The sequence below is a fragment of the Callionymus lyra genome, chromosome 15 (genome assembly GCF_982586985.1).
Source record: "Callionymus lyra chromosome 15, fCalLyr1.hap1.1, whole genome shotgun sequence".
Taxonomy (NCBI): domain Eukaryota; kingdom Metazoa; phylum Chordata; class Actinopteri; order Syngnathiformes; family Callionymidae; genus Callionymus; species Callionymus lyra.
The window spans coordinates 20,168,287-20,193,822 of NC_141832.1; the positions used below are offsets into that span (position 1 = coordinate 20,168,287).

At 38.9% G+C, this 25,536-nt stretch overlaps 3 protein-coding genes and 1 pseudogene across 3 annotated transcripts; 1 reads left to right on the forward strand and 3 right to left on the reverse strand.

Moving 5' to 3' along the window:
- Positions 1 to 506: 506 nt before the first annotated feature.
- Positions 507 to 8,050, reverse strand: csnk1da (casein kinase 1, delta a). Its single transcript, XM_087809979.1, has 9 exons — positions 7,604 to 8,050; positions 5,399 to 5,509; positions 4,225 to 4,373; positions 3,358 to 3,586; positions 3,117 to 3,287; positions 2,877 to 3,025; positions 2,139 to 2,307; positions 1,956 to 2,059; positions 507 to 1,883 (listed from the first exon to the last, which is right to left on the reverse strand). Exons 1-9 carry the CDS (start codon positions 7,677 to 7,679, stop codon positions 1,833 to 1,835), a joined length of 1,209 nt encoding a protein of 402 aa, XP_087666105.1. The 5' UTR covers positions 7,680 to 8,050; the 3' UTR covers positions 507 to 1,832.
- An 869-nt stretch (positions 8,051 to 8,919) lies between these two features.
- Positions 8,920 to 20,615, forward strand: engase (endo-beta-N-acetylglucosaminidase). The gene is made up of 14 exons (XM_087809980.1): positions 8,920 to 9,014; positions 9,329 to 9,402; positions 11,403 to 11,604; positions 11,738 to 11,886; positions 11,953 to 12,107; positions 13,007 to 13,155; positions 13,971 to 14,142; positions 17,791 to 17,897; positions 17,967 to 18,078; positions 18,145 to 18,332; positions 18,394 to 18,536; positions 19,290 to 19,404; positions 19,460 to 19,568; positions 19,625 to 20,615. Exons 1-14 carry the CDS (start codon positions 8,947 to 8,949, stop codon positions 20,024 to 20,026), a joined length of 2,145 nt encoding a protein of 714 aa, XP_087666106.1. The 5' UTR covers positions 8,920 to 8,946; the 3' UTR covers positions 20,027 to 20,615.
- On the reverse strand, positions 14,155 to 15,431 carry LOC148065263 (cold shock domain-containing protein E1 pseudogene; annotated as a pseudogene).
- A 286-nt stretch (positions 20,616 to 20,901) lies between the features above and the next one.
- Positions 20,902 to 25,451, reverse strand: scpep1 (serine carboxypeptidase 1). The gene is made up of 13 exons (XM_087809981.1): positions 25,329 to 25,451; positions 25,063 to 25,202; positions 24,758 to 24,847; positions 24,184 to 24,339; positions 24,011 to 24,085; positions 23,119 to 23,191; positions 22,966 to 23,003; positions 22,778 to 22,906; positions 22,629 to 22,713; positions 22,448 to 22,561; positions 21,426 to 21,563; positions 21,204 to 21,367; positions 20,902 to 21,127 (listed from the first exon to the last, which is right to left on the reverse strand). The coding sequence occupies exons 1-13, from the start codon at positions 25,384 to 25,386 to the stop codon at positions 21,062 to 21,064; spliced, it is 1,326 nt and encodes a 441-aa protein (XP_087666107.1). The 5' UTR covers positions 25,387 to 25,451; the 3' UTR covers positions 20,902 to 21,061.
- Between the last annotated feature and the right edge of the window lie 85 nt (positions 25,452 to 25,536).

Sequence of the window (25,536 nt, forward strand, 5' to 3'; positions counted from 1 at the left end):
TTTGTTTTACTTTCGATTCTCTGCTCTTCCCTCCCTTTTCAAGCAACAGCGAGTCAAGTTGTCAAACTTTATTTATTTATTGTTCGGCATGTGTTGAGTTGCTAATATTTATTTTAAATGGGATTTCAAAATTTAAGTCAACTGGGTTCATATCAACATTATTACACCGATATTAAAATTAGAAACCAAATTAACTTTTTCCCATAAGGCTTTGAATAAAAAAAAGTTTGGTGAGAAGTCTTTTAGCAACTGCCACCAATAAAGTACCTGTGACCGCTGGTTAAAAGAACCTACTTTAAATTAAAGTACATCAAATGCTGTGAACTAGTCATATAAAGAAAAACAAACAAAAAAATAAAGGATTAAAAAGGACATGGGATAATCATACATTGAATTAAAAGAGTAACTGTTATAATATGGTGCATTTTATGTTAAACATTGTAAATAAACACACACAGACAACTGAATACGAGATATGTGCCATTGAGTGACGAAATAAAGACAAATTATAACATACGTATTAATTTATTTACACACATTTTAAAATACACAAATACAGTGGCATTACAAAGCAAAAGGTTTTTAAGAGTGGAAAGATTCCCCATCATTGGACACGAGCAACCATCTCCACTCCTCTTAAAACAACAGACAAGTGGGAGAAACAAAAAGTGAGTAAAACGACATGATCTACTCTTCATGTTCATCATCAGTAGGTAAAGTTCCTCATCACGCAGTGAAGAAAATAACAGTTAAAGAGTGAAGTATTCCAGCGCGTCTGCTGAGCTTAGAGTTACAACATACACACCACCACTGCAACCCCGCCCCCTTTATCTAGACTAAATGCCCTAAAATACTTTTTGACTATACTAGCAATTTAAAAAGTCATTTAAAAGTGGTCAGGGGAGCCCCATCAGAAACCAGCCTTGACCCCTAATGAACTATGTAGTTGAGCTGTAGTAGTAGAGGGAGTTAAAAGTATTAACAGTTGTGCTAGACCTGCTTAAAATGAGACAAAAACAAATGTAGCTTCACTTCAAGCTTCCTTTTGCTCTTTGGTCAAACATCTTCCTCCTTCCCTCTTGCAATGTATACAGTTCCTTGTTCATTTTTTTGTTTGACGGATGCATTAGGCAGCATATTAGTAAAAGAAAAGATCCAATATGGGCCTCAAATCAGGGGCAGTAGTTTGATGTTTGGAGGGTAAAATGGGCAAACTAGCACAGTTGAACCTGCCCGCAGATTGTGAAACCCAAAGACAGCACCACACAAACCTACGCACAAATAATCACCACATCACTACACAAACAACTTGTCTTGCTGCGCGCGCACACACACACACTGCACTTAGTAATACATCCTGCTTCCACACTACAGACCACCAGGGGTCAACATGTTGAATTTAAAATGACCGAAGTGTAAAAATGATCTGAGGAGAGGCACTGTTCTGTGGTGCATTAAAACTCTTTTTCTCTCAAGATCAAGAGCTGAACATTATGAACGTCAGTTTAGATGTTTATTATCGAAAACACGTCAAGAGTAGTTGAAAACAAGGTGTTGCCTGAGAACAGTGAGACAAAGTCTTCAAAGATGGCTGGGGGAGTAGATCCCACCTCTGTGGGAGAAGGCTGCAGCTGCCTCTGTGTCAAGGCAGTCCACACACACACACGCACGGACCCCCAAATACACACACACACTTGTGCATCTCTGAGTAAACAAGAGCCAAACTGGACTTTAGTGCAACGGCTTGTGAGTCAAGAGTCCAGTGGTTAGGGTGTATGTGTGGGTGTGAGGTGCATGTCGAGGCCTCCTTGGTGCACAGATGTGGGGAATGCTCATCGCGGGGCTGCAGCCTGGACTCCACCGGGCGTCACACGAGACAACGCCTGACACACAAACACACGGAAAGATTTGTAAGACAGTCGCTCTTAACACGCTCCGTTAAAAAAGTGCGTTACCTGGGATGACATGCGTGACGCGTCCTGGCGTCCGGTCAGGTCTGAAGAAGAGATGTTGACCGGCGCTCCTCGGTGTAAGCGCATGCTCACCTTCCTGTCCTTGTCTGCAGACGGTGAATTAAGAAATGGTTAAAGCTCCGCTCGACCCGACGGTTGAGCTCGTATAACGGTGCGATCGTCCACCTGTGTGTGAGGCAGGGTTGAGTGGTGAAGGTGCCGTTATGTCCTGAGCTGCTCGAGCTCGTCCGGAGCCCGATGCTACACCTCTGGCTGCTGGGTTTCTGCCATGTCTCAACCTCTCCTCACGCTCCCGCCGCTCTCTGTCTGCGTCTTCCACGGCTCTGTTGGCGCCCTAACACACACACAAACACACACACACACACACACACATAATGATGATGATTCAGGTCAAGGTGAGGAACTACTGTTTCACATAATGTTTCAAAGGATCATGTTATTTAAGCAGCTAGAAAAGACGTCAGTGATCAGTGCCATCAAGATATTGAATGTTGAATTTCATATAACATTTCTTTATTTAAATGTTTTTTTAAGCATTTAATTGTTTTCAAAAAAGAATGACATCGAATGACATTCGTATTATAATAAATCAAAAACACATTTTCTTAACACAATATTTTTTAATTCGTTACTCTTAGTTATTTTTACCTTTGGAAATAAATACAATAATGTTGGTTTTGTAGTGCAAATAATCGAATTGTGTTATTTAATTATTAAAGTAAACAAATTTAAGCTTCAAAATCTATTTTTTTGCATTAAATAATTTTTTTAAATGGTAAAAAACAACATTCAAATAAATAAAATAAAACCTTATATAGTATATAATATATATAATATAATATAATAATATAATATCATGATTGCACTGTTATACTTCCAGAGTGACGGGAGAAATGTACTCACAAACTTGAGCATGTTCCAGTCGAACACGTAGTCGTAGGAGAAGCCTTGTCGGTGGAAGAGGTTCCTGAAGAGTTGCCGCAGGTAAGAATAGTCGGGTTTGTCGTCGAAGCGCAGCGAGCGGCAGAAGTTCAGGTATGTGGCGAACTCGGCTGTAAGCAGGACAATGACGATAAGCTTTGATGACGCATGGTTCACACACACACACACACGTGGTGAGTTTGGAGGACTAGCTCCACCTACATGGGTAGCCCTTGCAGAGGACTTCGATGGGTGTAGACATTTTCTTCTCGCTGATGCGTTCATACTTCTGCCTCTTGGTGGCCGCCTTCAGGCCTTGCCAAGGCAGAGAACCCAGGTTGAAGTACATGAGGACGTAGCCCAGCGACTCCAGGTCGTCCCTCCTGGACTGTTCTGTAGGGACACGGGGGACCATCATCAGCAAGCGGATCTCACCGTCATCCATTGGTCTCTCTTTACTTACCAATTCCAAGATGTGTGTTGATGGAGGCGTAGCGAGCGGTGCCGGTGAGGTTCTTGTTCTCACGGTACGGTATGTGCTGGTGAGTTCGAGCATCACGGTATTTCTTGGCCAGGCCGAAGTCAATGATGTATACCAGGTTGCCCTTTTTGCCAAGACCCATCAGGAAGTTGTCAGGCTTGACATCTCTGTGGATGAAGTTCTTCGAGTGGATGTACTCGATGCGGCTGATCTGGATAAAAAAAAAAGGGAAAGAGTTTATTTCAAACTTAATGTTTAAATGATTGGGTGGCAGCGGGTCTACTGTCAAAGGAAATAAATATTCTTCATCCTAGGATGCGTCATACTCTCGGGGGGCACGCTATACCGAGGAGGGGACTGTGAACTTGGAACAGATCCAGAGCTCTGCTGGCTCCGGAGGCAGAAACCTTCCCTGCACTGAGCCCCTGAACCACATTTTGTTCTGCTCCTATCAGCCAAGTTTATGACATGTGACAACATTTTGGAAAATCCACCTCAGCGACCCCATGAAGAATGCAAAAAATGAACAAAAGAATGGAACAACAGACCATGAAAGATGTCCTTCAAAAAGACAAAAAAGGCAGACTAAAGTGAAGATATATGCGCTTTGTGACCCTGGTCTGCGAAAAGGCCATTTGCAAAAAAAAAAGACTTTCTTACTTACATAAATAGGGGATCGTCATCAAATTGTAACAATTTTTAAAAACAAAAATAATTTTGAGGGTTTATGTTAAATGTTGAGTATAACTGGACCCGCATTTTGAAAAATACATTTTATACTGGAATGCTGGTCATGCACAAATACTTATAATAACTAGGATAAAGCATAATTATGGTGTGGATTCTCACCATCTGGTCAGCGAGCAGCAGGACAGTTTTGAGGCTGAACTTCCTTGAGCAGAAGTTGAAGAGATCCTCGAGACTGGGTCCCAGAAGCTCCATCACCATCACATTGTAGTCGCCCTCAGCGCCGCACCACTTGATCGTGGGAATACCAACTGAGAGGAAGAAGGAGCTTAAGTTATAACATGCAGGAAAATGTCAACAACCCAAGTCATAGGGTCACGGTCGCAACATTCAAATCCTAATTTAAAAAAAAAACAATAATAATAATTAACAAGTAATCAAAGCAATTGGGGGTTCTTTCATAGAACCCTTTCAAAAAACATAATCTGATCATGTTTGGGATGTAGTCATGAACTTCAAAATGTTGCTAGACGACAGTGGATCACAATTAAGAGTGACACCCATGTTTGGCTAAGGCTAAGAGAGTCTCATCTTACACCCACAGGAAAATTGATGCTTAACATTATGTAACATTTGTAATGTAAAGATTACTATACAGCATCACTGTAAGGATTTTAATACATCAGTTTTATACAAGGCCAAGCACGGCAAGAAGTTCACTATCCTAAATATAAAAAAGAACCCAGGCAGTTTGAACTTTGACCAGCGTGGAAGCATCTGACGCTGCAGATGCATCGAGGCCATCTGGCATTTCCTTCTAGAGGCAGAGAACCAGCAGCAAAGTGCTGGTGGAAGCACCTATCACTATACACCGTGTTGGCTATTTATACACACACGCAAATAAACATTGTAATCTGGGACCTGATCTACTTGTACAAAGTTATCCTGCCATGTTGGATTAAGTGGAACACGTTGTGTAGGTTAACTGAATGAATAAGCTGTTTCTTCTACAAGACGTCAAACTCAAAAGGGAGGAGGAGTTTAAGCTGATGTCATTGAAACACGTTGTTAAATACTCCACAATCCTTTTTAAATTCACAGCAGACTGACAAAAAAATAAGAGTGAATTGAGTTTTCAAAAATAAGCTATGATTACAGAGTTGGTTTTGGAAACTAAACATAAAACCAAAATTATTCCTATGTGGAACCATCCACTACTGCTCCTAAATGGAGAAGGAGGGGGAGTCGTTTTATTTTGGGTGGTAAAATGATCCCTTTGGAGGAAATAGACTTTATGCACTAAATAAAAAGGCACTAGTACAAAAGTGTTCTGTACCTCCTCCTTGCATCATCTTGTATATTTTACTCTCAATGTGGAGTTGTGGGTGTTTGGTCTTGACACATTCCAGTTTAATGGCCACTTCCTCCCCAACAGAGATGTCAGTTCCTGCAAAAAAAAGTACAAATTAGCATTAAGACATGTTTTCACTTCATCAATGCTTCCAAATTAAAGAGGTTCACAACTAGGGGGGAATGAAAATACACTTAAATATCTCCATTTACTCACAACACAGTATAGATATTTACTGACTCTTTCAAGAAACATCTTAAGACGTTTTTACTTGTTCAGGCTTTTCCTTGATTTTCTGGAACTCCTGTTGTGTTATCAGTTTTATCTTGATCTTTAAAATATATACTTTATTGAATATTGTTTTGATTGTTTAAGCGCTTTGTGACCCTGGTCTGGAAAAGCGCTATACAAATAAAAATTACTTACTTACTTAGTAACAATTTATATATATTTTTTACTATTTTTTTTTGGCTTTTAAACCATTATTTATTTTATGGTTTATATTTCAATAAAGTGGGTACACATTAAAATAATTTGATTTATATATTTACAATGAACATGCAAATATTCTTGACATTGTTTATTTTGTGTAGCAATAGACATTCAGTCACTAGATGGCACTTATTACAACATTCACGACGAAAAGGGGAAAAAAAAAAAAAAATCAAGAGATGACTGTGGACGAGAGGATACAGTCGAGCAACTTCAAGAGTTGATGTTTGGACATATTTTTGGTTTAAAAACAAATGAAAGCAGTAACGACTTTGTCAAGAGTCATGTGGTCTATAAAGTCTGCAACACTAGAGTCAAGTACTCGGACAATACTACAAATATATCCTTTTGTTCATACACTATCGCAATATCGTTGCCCCTGTATCTTGGTATCATTTGCCAGATTATTGCCAACACACACAATTAAACACAACAACAACATCAAAATAGTTTTTTTCTTCTCAGCTGCAGCACAGGTTTCAATAAAGTAATAATAACTTTGGAAATAAACTATGTACCATTAGAAATTAAATGAGTGGACGCTTTGGTGGAGCAATGGGGATACCAATACTCCAATGACAAATCGGGACGGTGTCCATCTGACAAATTTAGACTTTGTTGTACAAAACCTGTGGATCCTGCAAACAGCATGCACCACTAACCATTAACCTACTTGACTCTACATTATGCTAAATTTAAAAAGGGGAACACTGTTATGAATCCGACAGCTGTAGGATAATAAACAAGGTGTTCCTCCGTCTGCTCTGGATACTTTCAGTTCCTACCCAGAGGGAAATGAGTGCATGTTCTGGCTGGGTGGAGTCTTTCATAATGGTGGAGGCTCCACACATATCAGGTGGCGCAGGCTTCTCCCGAGTGATTTGTGTGCTCGAAATATGACACAGAATGATGCTAGTTTCACTGATGAGGAAAGGATAATATATAGAATGAATGATTTCTTAGTGGAAATTCCGGATGTACAATGAAAAAAGAAGACAGGGTAAAATAAACATTCAACCAAATAACCACAAACAGAAGAGGCCCCAAAATATACACTTATTTAAATAACAAACAGAATTCGAAACTAAATATTTATCTCTGCAACGACATTTAACATTTAGGGATACAGGTGAGGTAGAATTGTGGTATTAATTCGTTTTGGTTACTTTCCTCAGAATATAAATTCATTTTTTTTTTTACCAGATCCACCAGTTTAAATTGTATGCCTGACATCGCAATGGCGGGATGTTTTTTTATTTTTTAAATAAACAATATATTTTGAAATAGGTCACACTGTCTCTGTGGCATAAACCAGACATTTTATTTGTGTGTCTTTAGCTAAAGTTGACCAGCTAAACTGGTCACCAGAGATGGTTAGCCGCACAGACGCCACCGGTTTTAACTCAATAACTTGGCAAAGAATCATAGTTAAGATGATTTCAAACGCTTGAATTACAGAATGTATATCTATAACGTGAGTAAAGCGAACATATTAGCATATAAACTCGCAAGTTAAAGATTATAGTTGTCGATAACCGGGGACAGCTAATCCGAAGCTAATGTTGCTAACAGTAACAGGGAACAGCTGATCAAGCCTTCATGTTCACACCCGGATGGACTGATGTCAGCGCCTCACAAAACAATATCAAATAAAACAATATTCTTACGAAAAATAAAAAGTTGAAGAGATCGACTCACCCAAGTAAATGTCTCCAAACGATCCACTCCCAATTTTCCTGCCAAGTCTGTATCGGTTACCAACTCTTAACTCCATCTTCGGGTCAAATATAAACTAGCAAACGTTTGCTCGGTAATAACAAAACAAAGAAAAAGATGAACAAGTAAAAAAAAAAAAATGTCAGCGCTAGTGATAAAAACAAAAGTGATAATCCAATATCGACATCCGAAGGGGTTGCGCGTAGAGACACCTTTCAGGTCACAATCTTTCACCGCTTGTTTCAAAACCTCAACATTTCCATATCGCAGTAATATTGTGCTGGTTAGAGAGGATGAAGACCGGACTTGATGCTCCTGCTGAAATGGATTCTCAAAATGTCGAATTTACGGAGGATGAAGACAGATTAACAAACAATTCGCTCATCGCTTCTCTTCCTTGTTGTCTCCTCTGTGTCCTGTACGCATCAGTGGGAGGATTGCGTCACTTCCGAGGTAACGAGACGCGAACAGACAGGATCGGAAAAAATGATGATAATAATATTTTTTATTATAGAGTTTTCATTTGTGTCCGACACTTGTTTTTATAGTGTTGCTGGCGATGATTCTTAAAAGACGAGAACAAATCTAAAAAGTAACTGACATTGTTACGAATGAAACTGTTTTAAATGAAAGGACAGTATGTTTTTACCTAAGAAAAACATAAACATGTTTAAAGATACACGTCACGTTCTCTATTTTTATTTACTTGTTCGATTGTCCTTGTTATTTATACAACACACAATAGTGTAATTTGGAGGATAAAATGACCTTGCGCCAATAGTTTTATATTTAAAACATTTCCCCCCATTTTACCACCGAAACCACTTGAATCTCTCCAGTAAACCAAAACTATACCGGCGTTAAAAAGAATAAATAAATCAACGTGTATTTCGATTTTATTTATGCCGATCCATCTTTCCCGGTTTGTTCTTGCGGCCGAGTTTTCAGAATAAGAGTTTAACTCTCGTCGAAAATGATAAACGAGATTCGTTTCAATAACAACGTAACGTGTGATGATGGTAGTCGTTGCTTTTAACTGTTTTAAATGTATATAAAGTTGCTTGCTAATTGTTAATTTTGTGGATTTTACTTTATAGCAATGCAGAATTATTATAAATAAATAATACAATTATTACCATGTTGTCTTGTTTGAATGTTTTTTTTTCTTTTTTGCACATGTCTCCATCATTACTATTAATTCGTTCAACATATTTAACATATTTGTTTACACACACAAAAAAAGTTGCTTTTACTCTGAAGGTCCAAAAGCGTGCTGTCACTTCCGGTTGAGTGTTTCCGTATTTTCGAGGCACCAGTGGCGTGAAATGTCGTCAACAGACGATGTAACTGGAGTCTCCCCCGAAGGAAAAGTACAGGATCACCCATTACCTGGGTACATACTTTTTTTTTTGTTTTGATTCAATTTAATGTAATAAACTTAAGTGAAGGATTCTGGTCCCATGAATATATGGACTGGACGTAAACACTGTCATTATGTTTAAAACACAATTTTCAAGTGTAAAAACAATGCAAACTTTCCTTCATTGCTGTGATATTGTTTGTTTTGAATAGAAATGAGGGTAGAGAGAATGAAACATTAATAACCAGCAGATGTTATGAGCTCTCTTGTTGATTTAGTGCATGTTGGTTTAGAACAAAGTTTCATCTGTTTATGATGATTCATTCCATTTACTAATCTTACTCCAGGATACAGTCATGTCTGGCACCGGATTCCAGCATCATCCATGAAGTGGTAAACCATACACAAACACTATTGCCAGGTAAATAATCTTTCTATTATCATTTTATGTTTCTTTTTGCATTATTAGTTTGAAGATTCTCATCCTGCGAACATATTTACTTATTACTATATAGTTACACATTATTAAGTGGTCATTGCTCAGTTAAAAAAACAAACTTGCCAACTGTACCTCTAACACATTTCTTTCTCTTTTTTTGCTTGAAAAAACAAAACATTTCAACATCACAGAATTTGTATTTTTATTGAACAATAATCTAATCATGATATTGTTTCTGTATTATTTTTAGATGTTATAATAAAAATGTGACATATGTAGGGTTCAGTAGAAATATGGGTACGAGGGCACAGGTTCTGACATAGACGGTAGTTAGCAGAGATGGTTTTGGTGTCATTTTACCTGATTCATTTTTTTTCTCCAAAATACAAACATCAACATGTATTTAAAAAAATTACTCAACACTCGCCGGGTAAAGTCCGTCATGCACACTCTAACGAAACACAATTTAACCCCATATAAACAGAAATACTGATGTACATTTGTTTGTAAAGATTGACAACATTTTGCCCCAATACAACAACCTTATTTTCATATAATGCATATTTTATTAAAGTTTTTGGACAAATTTTGCGATGATTTTTAAAGCATGGTTTCGGTAACTGTTTTAGAAGTATTAGTTTAGCACCATTCGTGGATAAAAACCTGTAAAATATTCTTAATGTCGCATACAGTGGCTTGCAAAAGTATTCATACCCCTTGAACTTTTCCACATTTTGTCTCATTACACACCACAGAAATAAATATATCTTATTAGAATTCAATGTGAAAGACCAACACAAAGTGCCACACAATTGTCAAGTACAAAGAAAATGATACATGATTTTTAAAATAAAAGTGAAAAGTGCAGTGTGCAAAAGTATCTCTCTAGTTTCTCTGAGTGCAACTAATCGTCTTAAGGCGTTGCCTGATGATTGAATGATTGAATGTTGACCTATCGACTAAATAGATCCTGCGTGTAATCTAATCTCAGTACAAATACAGCTGTTCTGTGACGGCCTCAGGGGTGTGTTCAGAGAATATTGGCGAGCATACAGGACCATGAAGTCCAAGGAACACACCAGACAAGTCATAGATAAAGTTGTGGAGAAGTTTAAAGCAGGGTTAGGCTATAAAAAGATTTCCCAAGCTTTGAACATCTCACAGGGCCAAACATATATTCAAAGTTTTCCAATATGATGGTCTGCGACTCCATTTTTATTTCCATCTCATTTAATGTAGTTTGTGTTCTTTAATGCTATGGAATTATATCAGAGCCATTAGAAAACTGAATGTTTGAAGTCAATATGTTGGTATAAATTGAATTTAAAAGGATTTGAATGAAAAAATAATGAATTTTGAAAATATATTTTGAATGATTGGAATTGGAATATTAACCTAGATGTGTTAAACAATTTCAATCAATAAATTCCTATCTATCTAAAACTAAACTAATTTATTTTTAAAATATTTAATTATATTTTTAAACCATTAAACCATTTAATGGATGGTTTTTAAACAATCCTTCAATATAAAATGTATTGAATCCTATTATTCAATAAAATCAAGTTGAGCCTTTCTTTATACACATTTTTAAATTTGATTATTCAATAAAACCAATTTCAAACTTTTTATCAGAGTCTGAAACTTGAATTCCTAGTGGTGTAACCAAAACCTAGAATTTTTGGTGGCAGTCAGTACAGAATAAAAGAATGAAAAATTGAATTTAATGATTCAGTAAAAACAACTTCAAACTTTCAATACACAAATTATTGGAATTAATATTTCAGTCAAAACAAATGTAACCTTTCAATGAACCCTTTTTTTCTGTTTCTCTTCATTAGATGTTAGCTCAACCTATCAATTGCTGGATCTGTATTCGATGTATTAGATCCAACACCTGGATTTTGTAAAACTTCTAATTTCCTCTGTAAATAAACCCATGATTAGCTAAAAGAAATTATGTTTTTTTTTTTTATTGTCAGCCAAACATTATGATGCCGACACCACCGAGCCTATAAGTGGGGGTCTCCACACCTTGGAGCAGTTGTTGTCATGGAAGCGAAGCGAGGCGAACCCCTTCAATATTGCAGTCGTTCCTCGAGCTGCAAGAGAACCTTCCCTCGCCAGCTGCTCACGTCGGACTTTGGTGTCCCATGACATGATGGGTGGCTACTTGGATGACAGGTCCGGTAGATAATAATAATAATACTCTTAAGTTATAAGTACAAACATTCACAGATTCACACGAATCCAACACAACCATCAGAAAAGTAATTAAATTCTGGTTTGTCTTTTTATCAACACATCTGTTTCCCAGGTTCATCCAGGGAACGTCGGCTAAAACTCCGTACGCGTTCTATCACTGGCAGTACATCGACATCTTCAACTACTTCACGCACTCTTTGGTGACGGTTCCTCCTGCCGTGTGGACCAACGCTGCACACAAACATGGAGTCGCCGTCCTCGGTGAGCTTCACGCGGATTTTGACCTGAATTTGAGATCCCTGTCGTCATGGTAACGTCGCTCGGCAGGAACGTTCATCACGGAGTGGACGGAGGGAGCCACGCTGTGCGAGGCCTTCCTGAAAGACGAGGAGTCGTACAGAAGCGTGGCTGATAAACTGGTGCAGATTAGTCTTTGTTACGGCTTTGACGGCTGGTTGATCAACATCGAGAACACGCTCAGTGTGAGTTTGAAATGTCTTTCCATCACTGTTTGGAATGTACTCATGTTTGTTCTAGTTTGCAAACTGTGGTCTCATAAACTTTATTATCAAAGAATTATTCAACCCCAAAAAAATATTTGAAATGTCATCAAGCTTTCATTGACAATATCCCACAACGAAGTGTCGATGCTTATTCCTAAACACTGAACAAAATGTCTGTGAATAAAAGTTCTCAATTTATTATTGTTTAACCGGATAAAGGTATAGAAACCTTTATGTTATAACTTTTGATTAAGATCGTATGTTCCATCATATGCTGGGATGTTTTTTACTGAAATGTATTTTTTTTTCAAATAGTTAGCCTCTTTGTGTCTAATAGTTTTTATATTGAAAGGTCTTGGCATATTATATCAACATTTTTTAATATTAAATTTAATGATACAAATGAAAAACAATATAGAATTTAGAAAATATATTTTTGAATTATTGAAATAAGAATATAAAACTATATCTGTAAAAAATGTAATAATTAATTTAGAAAATATTCAATTTTCTAATTATTTAAAAAAAAACCGATATATCCTTTATATACTCAAATTATCATTGACTTGTATTATGGCTCAGGTTCAAATGCTTGTAGTTAACTCAAGATTAATGCTTTTTTTCTCTTTTGATGTATTTCAACAAAAAGTTATTTTTTGTTGACGCTGAATAGCAACATTTAAAATAAAAATGATAACGAAGATCACAAAAATATGAGCCCCTCGTGAGAATATATTCTACCCATTAACTAGGTCATGCTTTAAAGATGGTTTGTTATATGTTACCTGGTATTTCCTTTATTTGATTCAAGATCAAGATATTGAGTTTTGATGTGCATCCATCTTCCTGTGTGACCTTGAGTCTGCATCTTCTTGCAGGAGGAAGCGGTCAAAAACACACCTTTATTCCTGAGGTATCTAAGTGACCAAATGCACGAGCGGATCCCAGGCAGCCTGGTTCTGTGGTACGACAGTGTGCTCCAGTCTGGGAAGCTGACGTGGCAGAATGAGCTCAACGAATCCAACAGGTAGAATACGCAGATGTTCCCTATAGTTAGGGACTGTATTTTACCTGTTAGGGACTGTATTGAAGCAGCTTAACTAAAGTGGGAAAGAATATATTTTACTTTATTATGTTATCCACCATTTTTTCTAAGTTTACAGAATTTTAAAATTCAGTCAGATTTGTACTTTTTGTGTGAAATATTATTGTGAGATTTATGTTAAACTCACAACAGTCTCTGCCAAGATTCGCCAAAGTCTTAAAGAAACTCTCCTTCGAATGTTTTAATTTTATGTGTGCAAGTAATATCATGGTTTACTGTATATCAGACCTATGCAAAGTGCAGACTGAGGGCCAGAGTAAAACTATATTTTGTTCAGTATTTTCAATCTAAATCTGACTATTAAAGTCATAACTTTATTTGCCCTTTTACGTAAACCTTGGTTTTGCGACAATTTTTAATTCATCCAGTTTTTTAAACGTACATTTTTGGGCACATTTTTTCAACCATTGAAAACCTATTGATTTTGTTCCAGATTTTTGAGATGACTAAAACTGACATTTTCAACATGTTATAAACTTGGTTTCGCGGCATTTGTATCCTTTTAAAAAAGTCAATTTTGGCACATTTTTGTCAATATTTTTAGCCCCCAGAAGTTGTTTTTTTCTTGAGATTTTGGAAGAACACATTTTTAACATTCATGCAGAATCTCTTCTACTATGAATTATTACAGAGACATCTGACGGAAAGGAAAAAAACTTCAGTTTAGTAGCTGAAATAATGAGACGTGTTAAATACGAATACTTTGGTTTATTGATGACATGCCTGTCTTTCAACAGGATTTTTTTCGATTCCTGCGATGGTTTCTTCACCAACTACAACTGGACTGAAAGAAGTCTGGAGTGGATGAGCAACTACAGCGGGGCTAATGGCCGCCGAGCGGACATCTACGTCGGGGTGGATGTGTTTGCAAGAGGCGAAGTGGTGGGAGGAAAATTGGAAACCAATAAGGTATGGATGTGGTGCGGGGGTTGTTTGTGTTGGCAGTCCAAATTTTAAACTTCCTGTTTGGATATGACATTAGATCTTGAGGGATTGGTGCAGGTTCAGTTGCTCAGATAATCACGCCAGGTTGACAAGCCATGCGTTTAACGGTGAAGCCCTTCGGACTGTCTGGTCCGAGAGGCTTTCTCACGATGACCAGGCGAGGATTATTGACGTCATCAACGGCGTTTGACTTCAGAGCGTAGGCAAGACGGTTGGGCCTCTTTCCTGCCGGCTTCGCCCACTTGATAGCCCTGTGGACGTTGCAGGCGTTGCACTTCCCGGTGTGCTGGTTGAAGACCACCGAGAATTCCACCTCGTCCCCGGCCTTGAGCTGCAGCCCGTCCTGAACTTCCTTGATGTTGAAATACAGCTTCTTGCTTTTGCCGACCTCGTATTTGATGAAGCCGAACTTGTCCTTCACGAACGCCACCAAGCCCTTGCGCTGAGGGACCACGTTGCAGGCCATCTTCTGTCCCGTCTGAGACACCGTGCAAACCTGAAACTTCACCACCTCTCCCTGGTGAACGCAGTCGGCCTTGTTGGCCATCCCCATAATTTCAAAGGGAAACGTTTGGACTTTACCTTCATCCTCCTTGACTTCGATGAGTCCGTGACATTCGGTCTGCGTGGCGTCCCCGTTGCATAAGGGACGGATGACTTTTCCCACCATCACTCTTTTATCTATATCCTCCTCGGGTATGTTCGCAGGAGGGACTTTGGTCACTTTCTCGGCACTGACTTTATTACCTTTGCCCTTTGAGAGAGTGTACTCGACCACGTCGCCCAGCTCCAAGTTCTTAATCTCACCGGAGAGCTTGCTAAAGTGAAAGAAGATCTCCTGGTCGTGATTGACCGTCTTAATAAAGCCAAAGTTTTCCTTCAGTCTGGCCACAAATCCCTGCATTCTCTTAGTATTTGAGTTTTGGTTGGGGCTGGTTTTCACGGCCTCTTTGACGCAAGACGGATCCGCCTGTACGGCTTCCTTGTCCACGTGGAACGGAATGGTCAGCTTCACTCTGCAGTCTTCAAACGCCCTCTCTCCATCCTCCGCCTTCTTCTTGTTGCCGTTGATGCAGCTGCCATGAGTGAGGGTGGCTGTTACCTTGTCCTCCGCCGCACCGGTGAAGTGCTGCTTGGACTGGCTGAAGAAGGACTTGGTGCCCATGGGCAGCTTCAATTGGGTCGACATTTCTGGCACAACACAGGTCACCACCTTCATCACTAAATGGCAATTATTAGTCACCGACACCAAAGATTCCAGACGCTTTGACTGCGACCTGAACACATGCACTTATGTTTACCACCTTCACTTTGATCTCCGCCTTATCTCCTTATTCTCCTTAGTTGGCCTCTTTGTGCGGGCTTTCATCTGAGCGCCACCTTTGGACTTAATTCAAAATGTTTTCTTTTGTCGCACCTTTTTCTGTCACTTTGTTTGTTTCCACAATAAGGTGTTCGTTATGCTTTGTTGTGTCATTGAATAACTAGTTTCATATTCTTTTTAATTGAAATATAAACTATAAGAGAGCCTTAGAAACATGGGGTAAAAATAGTTAATTTTAAAGATAAAATGAAGAATAATTGATTTCTTAAAAACTGTTGACATAAATAAAAGGATGTAGTTGGTTTAGCAGAGAAAAATAGTTGTTTTAATGGACGGCAGATACATTTACATATGGATAAAACAGGAGCTAACAAAGCTATTCCCAAATTATATATTATTATATATTAAAAATACAAAACATAAATAACACCTCTTAAATACAAAAGTGAAACCAATGAAATAATAATAGCCTTCGAAGAAACCAAAAGAAAACAAAGACAGGCATGCCAAGCAAAAACGGCTAACAACGTTAAGCTAATGAACAAGAGTTAACTTGTGACTTTAACAATGTTAAGCTAGTGAACAAGAGTAAACTTAATGCTAACAATGTTAAGCTAGGTGAAAAGAGTAAACTTAATGCTAACAATGTTAAGATAGGTAAAAAGAGTAAAGTTAATGCAAACAATGTTAAGCTAGGTAAAAAGAGTAAACTTAATGCTAACAATGTTAAGCTAGGTAAAAAGAGTAAAGTTAATGCAAACAATGTTAAGCTAGGTAAAAAGAGTAAACTTAATGCTAACAATGTTAAGCTAGGTAAAAAGAGTAAAATTAATGCTAACAATGTTAAGCTAGGTGAAAAGAGTAAACTTAATGCTAACAATGTTAAGCTAGGTAAAAAGAGTCAACTTAATGCTAAAAATGTTAAGCTAGTGAAAAATAGTAAACTCATGGCTAACAATATTTATAAAAACAATTACACATTTGAAGGACATCGAACCCATAATGAATAATCTAAAAAAAAAATACAAAGTACAATAATATGCTGATACACCTGTACTCTTCAGTTTGGTTGAAACAAGTTTGTTTTGGAGTTGGTACGGTTCAGATGTTACCTACCATCATATCATAAATATTTAAGAAAGACAACATGTTCTTTTTTTTTTTTTTCAAAGGGACCAATAAAGGTTTTAGTGTCAAACAATTGTGTGTTGATTGTTCAGTAGTTAAATGGTGAGCGTGAACTAAAATATTCTCTGGTTGCCCACTAATGGAGGCTCCTTATCTTTCAACCAACAATAACTAATTCATGAGATATCCCGCAGAAGACTTGACTAGGCAGGCGCCCAGGAATTAGGTTCACAGTTCAATGATGCTTTCTAGATGCTTACTAGCTAAGTTAGCAAGTGCAGTATACACCCAGGGGAAACAAATCAAAGTACATTGTATAAGAACTTACCTGCTTGAGACCTTGGCTCTTTTGATGACACTTAAAGAAACCTTGTCTTTTAATAGTTGTAACTTTCAAGTATATTGAACTGTGTGATGATGGGTGTGAATAATATTTGTTTGGTGAACTATACTTTAATTTAAAAATAAACCTGTAGATTAAAATCAAGGGCATAGTTTCTTTACATAGAATTAACGGAAAATGCCCCAAAAAGTGAAGGATAAGTATTCACTTGAAAGTTCTTTTTGCCTAAATTTCTCCATTTCTTAATCGTTTACACAAAACCAATGCTTTTTGTTTTACACAATGACGCAAAATATTGATACATAGCAGTCCCACAACTTTGCACATTGGAACCCAACAGACTCGTTACCATGGTGATTAAATATAGGCTGGATCATATTGACGGGCAATGTTTACATATGAAGATATATTGTTTCTGTTGGATTTTAATCACTGTTTCCTGGAAGACGACTGTGGTGTCTCTGCTAATAATAATAATGAGAGATGATTGTGTCAATCCAGTGCAGTCCCTGGGTATCACTGTATTAAAACCATTGGCCAATATTACTGGAAAATGATCTCCAGTTCATCAGGTCAGTTATTGGAGCCCATTTTTGTGATTGAAACGCCCTAATATGGGTAACTACCCAAGACGAACCACTTGCAAGAAACATGCCATTAATTTCACCCATCCATCTTTTCGACCTAACCCTTTGCCTAAAATGTTACCTTTGTGGTAACTACCTGTCTAGGAACTGGTATTTCTCACTTTACTACCTCAAACCTTGTCGACGTTGACGATAGGTTGCTGTGGCTGACGGGCTGTTTGTTCTTACAGGCTCTAGAAAAAATCCGAAAGCACAACTTCTCTGCTGCCATCTTTGCTCCGGGATGGGTCTACGAGAGTCTGGAAAACAAAAGGGACTTCTGCCAGAATCAGGACAAGTGAGTGTTTTCTCTAGTCGACGGTTTAAATGATCGTGGAATTACTGAAGGATTTCTGCTATCATTTAGGTTCTGGCATCTGCTGAAGGACTTCCTGTATGATCATCGAATCTCCTTACGCTTGCCCTTCATCTCCAACTTTTGCCAGGGTTTTGGGAAATCCATCTACCGGGAAGGACAGGTACTTAGGAAGAAGTGTTCCTTGTGGTGCTCTCTAGCTGTCTAAAACCTTTTGTAATGGCCTCAGGTTGAATCTAAGAGAAGCTGGCTGCACCTGTCGGCTCAGGAGGTGCAGCCGTTATACCAGCATCAGCAGTTGGAGGGTGAGGGCTGGGTCATGAGTCGTGGCTGCTCAGAAGACGCCTGGGATGGAGGCAGCTCTTTTCTGCTGGAAGGCCTCATTCCTGCCACTCGCTCCTCTCCAGTTTGTATCAAGTGTGTGAACACGAGGGTCCTCATTCACTCTCTGCTCTCTGACTTCAATTACCTGTACCAGGATCTTCTCCCTGCATGTTCCTCTGCCAGCCAGGACCATGGTGAGACTCCTGTACAAATGTTCTCCCGGAGTGTCCATGTCTCTGGAGCTCCAGACCACAGAGGGCAGCGTATGCAATGTCGGGGATTCACATGATGTCAATGGTTGGTTCGACTCTAAGCACAACTCCATGTTTTCACTGATGGATAGTTTGATAAACACAATAAGAAAGAAATAAATGCTGTGTATGTGGTTCTAAAACATTACAGTGTGAGTGGAGAAGCTTGAGGAGGAGATGGTGGCCAGATCCACCAAGAGTCACAAAACTATTTTTACCGAATATGTTTTAAATAAAAAAATCAGGTGCACAAATAAGCAATCTACAGGTATTGTAAATTTACAAATTTTAACAAATTGACGCTATAGAATGATGTGTCTCGCAAGTAGGTGTGAGAAAATATGGATGCACTGAAATATTGCAATATTTACCACGTCAATATATAACCGCACTGCAATGCTATTTGAAAAATAAATGTACAATTGTTTTATACTTCAATAAAGTGTGCATGAAATAAAACTGTATTTACAATCAACCTGCAAATGTTCACAGCGTTTGTTCATGTGTTGCAATTAAACGTACGGCCTCTAGATGACAGCAGCAATACCCTTCTTTATTATATATTTTTAAATTACAATATAAAATGTTGGTGTAAGAGTGCCAACATTTCTATATAGACATTATTAAATTCAGTTTTTCAAAAACAATTGAATGCTTAAAAATGCTTAAAAAATAAAGTTTCAACATTTTAAATGTTATTCAATGTTCTGATGGCACTGATTTTTCCACTTTATCACTTGTACTACTTGTATTTTTCACATTCATTAGTCTCTCATATGCATCAATCTCATTCCCTCAGGATCTCAGAGTGATGCTCACAGGGTTTCTCTGGCGAGTCTGCCTGAAGACCACCAGCTCATGAAGGACTTGCCTCAGTTTTGTGGGAAGGACGGTCCAGAAGGATGGACAGTCAGGTAACCCCACATGGCTGCACACTTGATCCACAGGCATGTAACTGTCACTGCTCAGGTGCTCGGTGTTGGAGCTCCAGGACTCTTCTATTCAGGGCGTGTACGTCAACATCCAGAGAGAGCAGAACCAGGACACGGACTTCCGCTGCAGGCTGGGACAGATCATGGTGAGCAACACACACAAACTCATGATCACATGATAACTCTTGTTACTTTTGACTAGATCCAGGACGTGGCGCGACTCCAGGACCCCTTTGTTCCGATTCAAAGTCTCTGCATTTATGACCTGGTATGGTTTCAAGGAGACGGCGTATCTTCAGAAGCCACCTCCCCCCGCCTAGTCCTCAACGCCACCATGCGCTGGAACTACCAAACCGGTCTTGCTCAGTATTTCCGTGTCTACTGGAGACGACTCCGAGGTCCAGACCCCAGGATCCCCGCCGGGCCACTGACGATGGTGGGACGAGCATATTGCAGTCTCTACAGAGTCACAGAGCTGGTGGTGCCGAACCCTCCTGGTCTGATAGAACTGGTGGTGGAGCCGGTGAGCAAGGAGGGGGTGCCGGTGCCTGAGAGTGACTGGGGAAGAAGAACCATAAGCTACTACGCAGACTCCACACAGTGAAGAATCACAAGGCTGCCAGGGTCACATTTAAACGTGTATGCAGGTCTATAATCATGAGTTCCTCCGTTTACTAAGATGATGAAATGACCCCGAGGTCTCCTTTGACATCCTATATCATAGTCAAGTCGGTTTAATGAAGAGGACTTAGGTAATACGCTTTTAAAAAGCATGCCAAATCAGGTTAAAAATCTGTAAAAATGTATTTTTATTTCATATTTGCACAACCAACCAATGATTGAATATCTGTTGAAGAGCAGGATATGTACTGCGAAAAGAAAGTGTAACGCTACTTATTTGTAAACGTCTGGCTCATTTTGATTGATTTACTTAAACAATATATTCCCCTACTTTTCCTGACAAGTGATTTAGAAAGAAAAGAAACCTCCAAATTAAAGTCTAATTTTAACAAATTGACGCTATAGAATGATGTGTCTCGCAAGTAGGTGTGAGAAAATATGGATGCACTAAGATATTGCAATATTTACCACGTCAATATATAACCGCACTGCATTGCTATTTGAAAAATAAATGTACAATTGTTTTATACTTCAATAAAGTGTGCATGAAATAAAACTGTCTTTACAATAAACCTGGAAATATTCACAGCGTTTGTTCATATGTTTTGCAATTAAATGTGCGGCCTCTAGATGGCAGCAGCTAAAAGAACAATGAAGTCCTGCGAGATCCTGGCGATGACTGAGGACAAGAAGATACAGCCGACTCTTGCACCTTTTAAAGTTGATGTCAAGACTTTGTCAAGAGTCATGTGGTCTGTAAATTCTGCAACACCAGATCGTGATACGCATCGTATTGCTTGATTCCTGCTAATACACACCCCGACTAGCAAGTGTTTAGTAGGTGGAACTTGAGGGAGAAACAGTTGAACACGTTTATTTTTGAAAAATCAAATCTTGTACAAAATATATTTTCAAAGTAAGAAAATACTGCTTTATTTGCATATTGTTATTCAAGTGCATTTCAAAACTGAATTGTTTTTTGGTTGAGCTGCTGATCATGTGATTGTCAGGGCTGACGTCAGTCCTCCTGCTGAGTGATCATCTTCATCATCTGCAGAGCCATCGGGCCCTGATCCGATGGAATCTGTCAACAAAGAAGGAGCGTCAAGATGTTCCTTAAAGTTTTACCTAAAAAAAAAAAAATCTGGCTCACTACTTACCATGTGACCCGCTTTGAGAATCCAGTAGAAGGCAAAGTTGTTGTATAGCTTGTAGAAGGCTCCCGTGACACCTGGGGCCACAGGGTCGTCGAGGGGTGTCCACCTGAGAGTGTTAAAAAGAGCAATTCCCTTCCACTTCAGCTGCTTCACCCACTGCTCTTGACCTGCAGCACATATCTTGAGTTATGAAGTTAACACAAGAGGTGCGGTAATGAGTTTTACCCATGGTGTCCACAATAAGGTCCAGCTGTCCATTGTACACGGTCACATTGACACCAGTTGACAGGAGCTCGTCCACAATGTCGACTACAGGCTTCATGAAGTCTCCTGACATGTAGCTGAACACATCCTCTGCTTGACCTGGACAGAAAAGGAGAACAACACAATATATCAATATACAATATGCACGTTTTCTGTAATGATTGGTTTAAGGGACCAAAAAAAACAACCTTTTTATAGAATTGAGTAGAAGCAAAATGTACATCTTCCAAACTGTATGGAAATTTAATGGGAAGTGTTTTAACATTTTTGTTATTTGTATTTTCTTAATAAATGTTGACATGTTTCCAAGTCGTCATGTGATCGTCTGTGTGTCGCATGATTCACTGAAGGTTTGATTAGCTCTGTACTCTTATTTAAGCAAAGCTCTTCACTACACAACTTTACCTGGGTGACCTGCTCGGTCACATGACGACCAACCAAAAATTGATAAGACAGACGGTTAAGAGACGGCAGTTGCATTCATTTCCATTATGGCTGAAGTACTAAGAGGACATTTTTAACGCCTCCAGAAGAAGAAGAAGAAAACCAGGCGCAGAAAAATATATTTCTCTCGTTTCTTAAACTCTACTGGTTGTAAAGAATTTAGTTTTCACTTTACATTTAGCAATAACACCATGTTAACAAATGGGGCGCCAGAAATGAAGGTTTCAATCTTCTGTATAGCAACTTTTAAAGTCATTGTTTACATACAGAAAATGTCCACAAACAACCACTAAACATTGTTTTCTGATCTAATTTTCCATCATCTCAATATGATTTTTATCTACATTTATTTAAAAATCAGAAACCAATAGTTCATCAAACTGATTTCTGGTTATTTCGACTTTAAGAAAAAAGTTTGGTATGTACTTTTAATAAACATTATTAATTAGTCTGATGAAAGACTAAACATTTTGTAAAATATGAGAAATGTATACAAGTTATTATGTAAAGGTGAATCTCTTTTTAATTAACAGTGTTACCTCCCCAGGTGACATTATGTGGGATGATGCCCAGCTTCTTTCTGATTGGTCCGTTCATCAGCTGACTCAGGGACTGGCTGTGGAGAGGCCTGATGTGGCGACGTGTCAGTTGAGCTGGACAGGAAACAAGGTTGAAAGGTCACAGCGAAGGTGACGTCGAAAGAATTTAAACGAGTCTCACTGATGTAGTTTCCTCCTGCAGAAGACACTTGACCCTCCTCCACGTCTGGTGTCAGGATGTTGTAAAAGTTGACTCCGTTCGTGTTCTGAGAGTCAAACGTCTGAATGAGACTCATGCCTCCATCATAAAAGGTTAGATAAAGAACTCGCCTGCTCCACCACCGTCTCAGTCACGGACCAGAGTTCTGTCGCTTTTTCAAACTGCTGCTTCTCCACTGCCAGCTTCACCGCCGCCGCCGCTCCGTTCACGTCTGCCAAGCCGACGTCGTCCAGCAGAGACTGTACAGAACCAGACGGGATGTAGTGGAAATAGTCTCTGACCTTTGACCTGTACTTACCGTAGAGTAGAGGTAAGGCCCCCAGGTCATGACCGAGTCTGTGGAGGAAGGTAGAGAAAAGTTAATCTAAAAACGTAAAAGTACGACATATTATAAGAGTTTAAAAGAAACATTTTATCTTTTATCAACTTGTAAAATCTCAATCATACTGACCAAGAGGAGAAATCCAGGAGTCGCCAAGTGCCACACCAGCAAAATTGCACTTCAACACTCCCTGTGACATCACCTGCAAATGGAAAAACAACAATATGTGACTCCTGCAGAACTGCTGTGCATCAATCAATAGTTAGAGCAGAGTTACACAACTACAAGTCCGAAAGGGCCACAAAAGATTGAAAGGCTGATCAGGCAAAGTATACTATATTTACAGTTTTGATTTATTTTATTGCTCTTGTGCTCTTCTTAATAAGTTATTTTTCCTATAGCGTTGTTTTCAACAGTTCCCACACCTCTTGAGCCACTCATTTGAAAGAAGAGTCGTTGAACAACTTTTGACCTTCATTAGTTTGTTGTGTGTACGTAGGCGTGCATGCGTTTAGATATGTAGGTCTGTATGTGTGTGCGTTTGTGCTGCATTTGCGTTTATAGAATGCGTTACTGTGTGCATCTTCTATGTGTGTGTACATGTAGGTCTGTGTGTGATTCTACGTGTGGGTCTGTGTGCGAGTCTATATGTACAGAGTAATGCGTTTGTGTCCATCAATGTGTGCATGTGTAGGTCTGTTTGTGTGCGGGGGTACGGCATGTATAGTATGTGTATGTTCGTGTCCATTTCGGTGGGTAATTGCAGGTCTGTGTGTGTGTGTGTGTGTGTGTGTTTTATTTTATGTATTCGTGTGCACAGCCTGCATGTGTTGCGTTAAGTTGTGTGTTCAATATCTACATGCATGTGTGGGTCTCTGTATGTGTTTTATATGCATGTGTGTGTGACTGTGAGCATCTCTTTGTCTATGTGAAGGTCTGTGTGTTTTTATAAGCATGCGTGTTTATATATGTGTGTATAATACGTGCTTGTGTGTATATACATGTGTGCGTGCATGCTTGCCTTGGTCAGCTCCAGTGAAATAGCTGCTGCCATCTTTCCACCATATGACTCAGAGAAGATGTAGAAAGGGATGGTCTGTGGGAGAAAAGCACAAAAACATACATTGATGAACTTTATTCACAAACTTTAGTACACATGTGTAACTTTCGAAGGGGTTGTGAAAGAAGACGTACCTGAAACTCCTTTCTCGCTTTGAAGAAGTGCGTCAGCAGGACCATCATGTCAGATGCAACGGTGGCAACGTCAGTAGCAAAAGCGTCTGGACTGTCCGTGTAGCTGAAGCCTGTTCCTACAGGGTTGTCCACGAACAGAACACTGGCTGTCTGGACCTGAGGAGGCACATACGTTTACATTCAGATGACGGCAATTGCATTTTTTTTAATGTTCCTCTTTTAACACGAGTTAAATGTTAAACGGGAGATGTTGGGTATTGTTACCACAAACCTGCTGACCACAGTCATCTGTTCAACTTTGTACTTCCTCAGAGTGCTTAAATCATTCACTGTATCACATTTGAATGCCCCAGAGGTGGTAACGTAGGTAGTCGATAAGTGAACGAACATCTCTTTATTGGCAAAACAATGAATTGAAGAAACATTGACCGGAGAAACATTTGATTGAATTATTATCTGAGATTTGTTTTTGTCTTTTTAGAGGGAAAAAAAAAACTTGGATGGATTTCCAGTTCAACTGGAATTTTCTCATGAATCTCATATGTATCTACAACTAAACAAATAAATCTCTTACCCAGCTGTACTTCCTAGGCTGAAGATTGCGATCCAGCGGTCCGATTTCTTCAAAATTCCCAAAGCCAGTCCCGGATCCTCCTGGTCCCCCCTTAGACAGACAAAAGAAAGACCCCTTCATATGTAGACGAATAGATCCAAGATAGAAATCGTTCGTTTAAAATGTTAAAAATGTAAAGCCGATTATTAATTTTGACAATAAGATTTAACATTTTTTAAATGACTCAGCTTAAAAGTTAATCATTTTGAATAATAACATAACTTTACTCTTAAGGCTTGTAGGTGATGATTTAGATAGAACCCTACCTGGAGCCACATGACCAGAGGAAGGTCCGTGTATTTGGCAGCCTGGCTGTCAGACCGGTACAGCCACCAGAACATGTGAGCTCCCTCCCTGACGTCCACATATCCCCATTGCTCCTCTGGTTCTGTGGGAGCACACGCGCCTGCGAGAAGAACAAAAATGAAAACAAAAACACACACACACTGCTATAGTTCTAGCCTCTCTATAGTTACACTTCAAAACATGCCACACACTAATATCTCTGTTCGAATGTGTGAACGTTTTCTACCTGAAGCTAGCAGAAAGGACAGAAGAACCAGCCGTGAAACAGTAGGTATCAGACCCATCGTATCCGTTCAGAAACTTCGAGGGAACTGGCGTCCTTATGAGTCACGTGACGCAGTCACCCAACGTCATGTGACTATTTAATCAGCTGACCTAGTAAAAGAAAAGAAAAAAAACGTTAACATTTTTTATAAGATTTAAATATTGGTTAA

What these genes read in the sequence shown, in the direction of transcription:
- engase (XM_087809980.1), top strand. Translation starts at nt 8,947, where the DNA reads ATGTCGTCAACAGACGATGTAACTGGAGTCTCCCCCGAAGGAAAAGTA. An exon ending in GGTGGCTACTTGGATGACAG is followed by an intron (nt 11,605 to 11,737) that starts GTCCGGTAGATA and finishes TCTGTTTCCCAG; the next exon opens with GTTCATCCAGGGAACGTCGG. An exon ending in CCATCTACCGGGAAGGACAG is followed by an intron (nt 18,079 to 18,144) that starts GTACTTAGGAAG and finishes TAATGGCCTCAG; the next exon opens with GTTGAATCTAAGAGAAGCTG.
- csnk1da (XM_087809979.1), bottom strand. Translation starts at nt 7,679, where the DNA reads ATGGAGTTAAGAGTTGGTAACCGATACAGACTTGGCAGGAAAATTGGG. An exon ending in CAACACACATCTTGGAATTG is followed by an intron (nt 3,288 to 3,357) that starts GTAAGTAAAGAG and finishes GTGTCCCTACAG; the next exon opens with AACAGTCCAGGAGGGACGAC. An exon ending in CAACCCTGCCTCACACACAG is followed by an intron (nt 2,060 to 2,138) that starts GTGGACGATCGC and finishes CACCGTCTGCAG; the next exon opens with ACAAGGACAGGAAGGTGAGC.
- scpep1 (XM_087809981.1), bottom strand. Translation starts at nt 25,386, where the DNA reads ATGGGTCTGATACCTACTGTTTCACGGCTGGTTCTTCTGTCCTTTCTG. An exon ending in CTCCTGGATTTCTCCTCTTG is followed by an intron (nt 23,004 to 23,118) that starts GTCAGTATGATT and finishes CTTCCTCCACAG; the next exon opens with ACTCGGTCATGACCTGGGGG. An exon ending in TGCAGGAGGAAACTACATCA is followed by an intron (nt 22,562 to 22,628) that starts GTGAGACTCGTT and finishes TTTCCTGTCCAG; the next exon opens with CTCAACTGACACGTCGCCAC.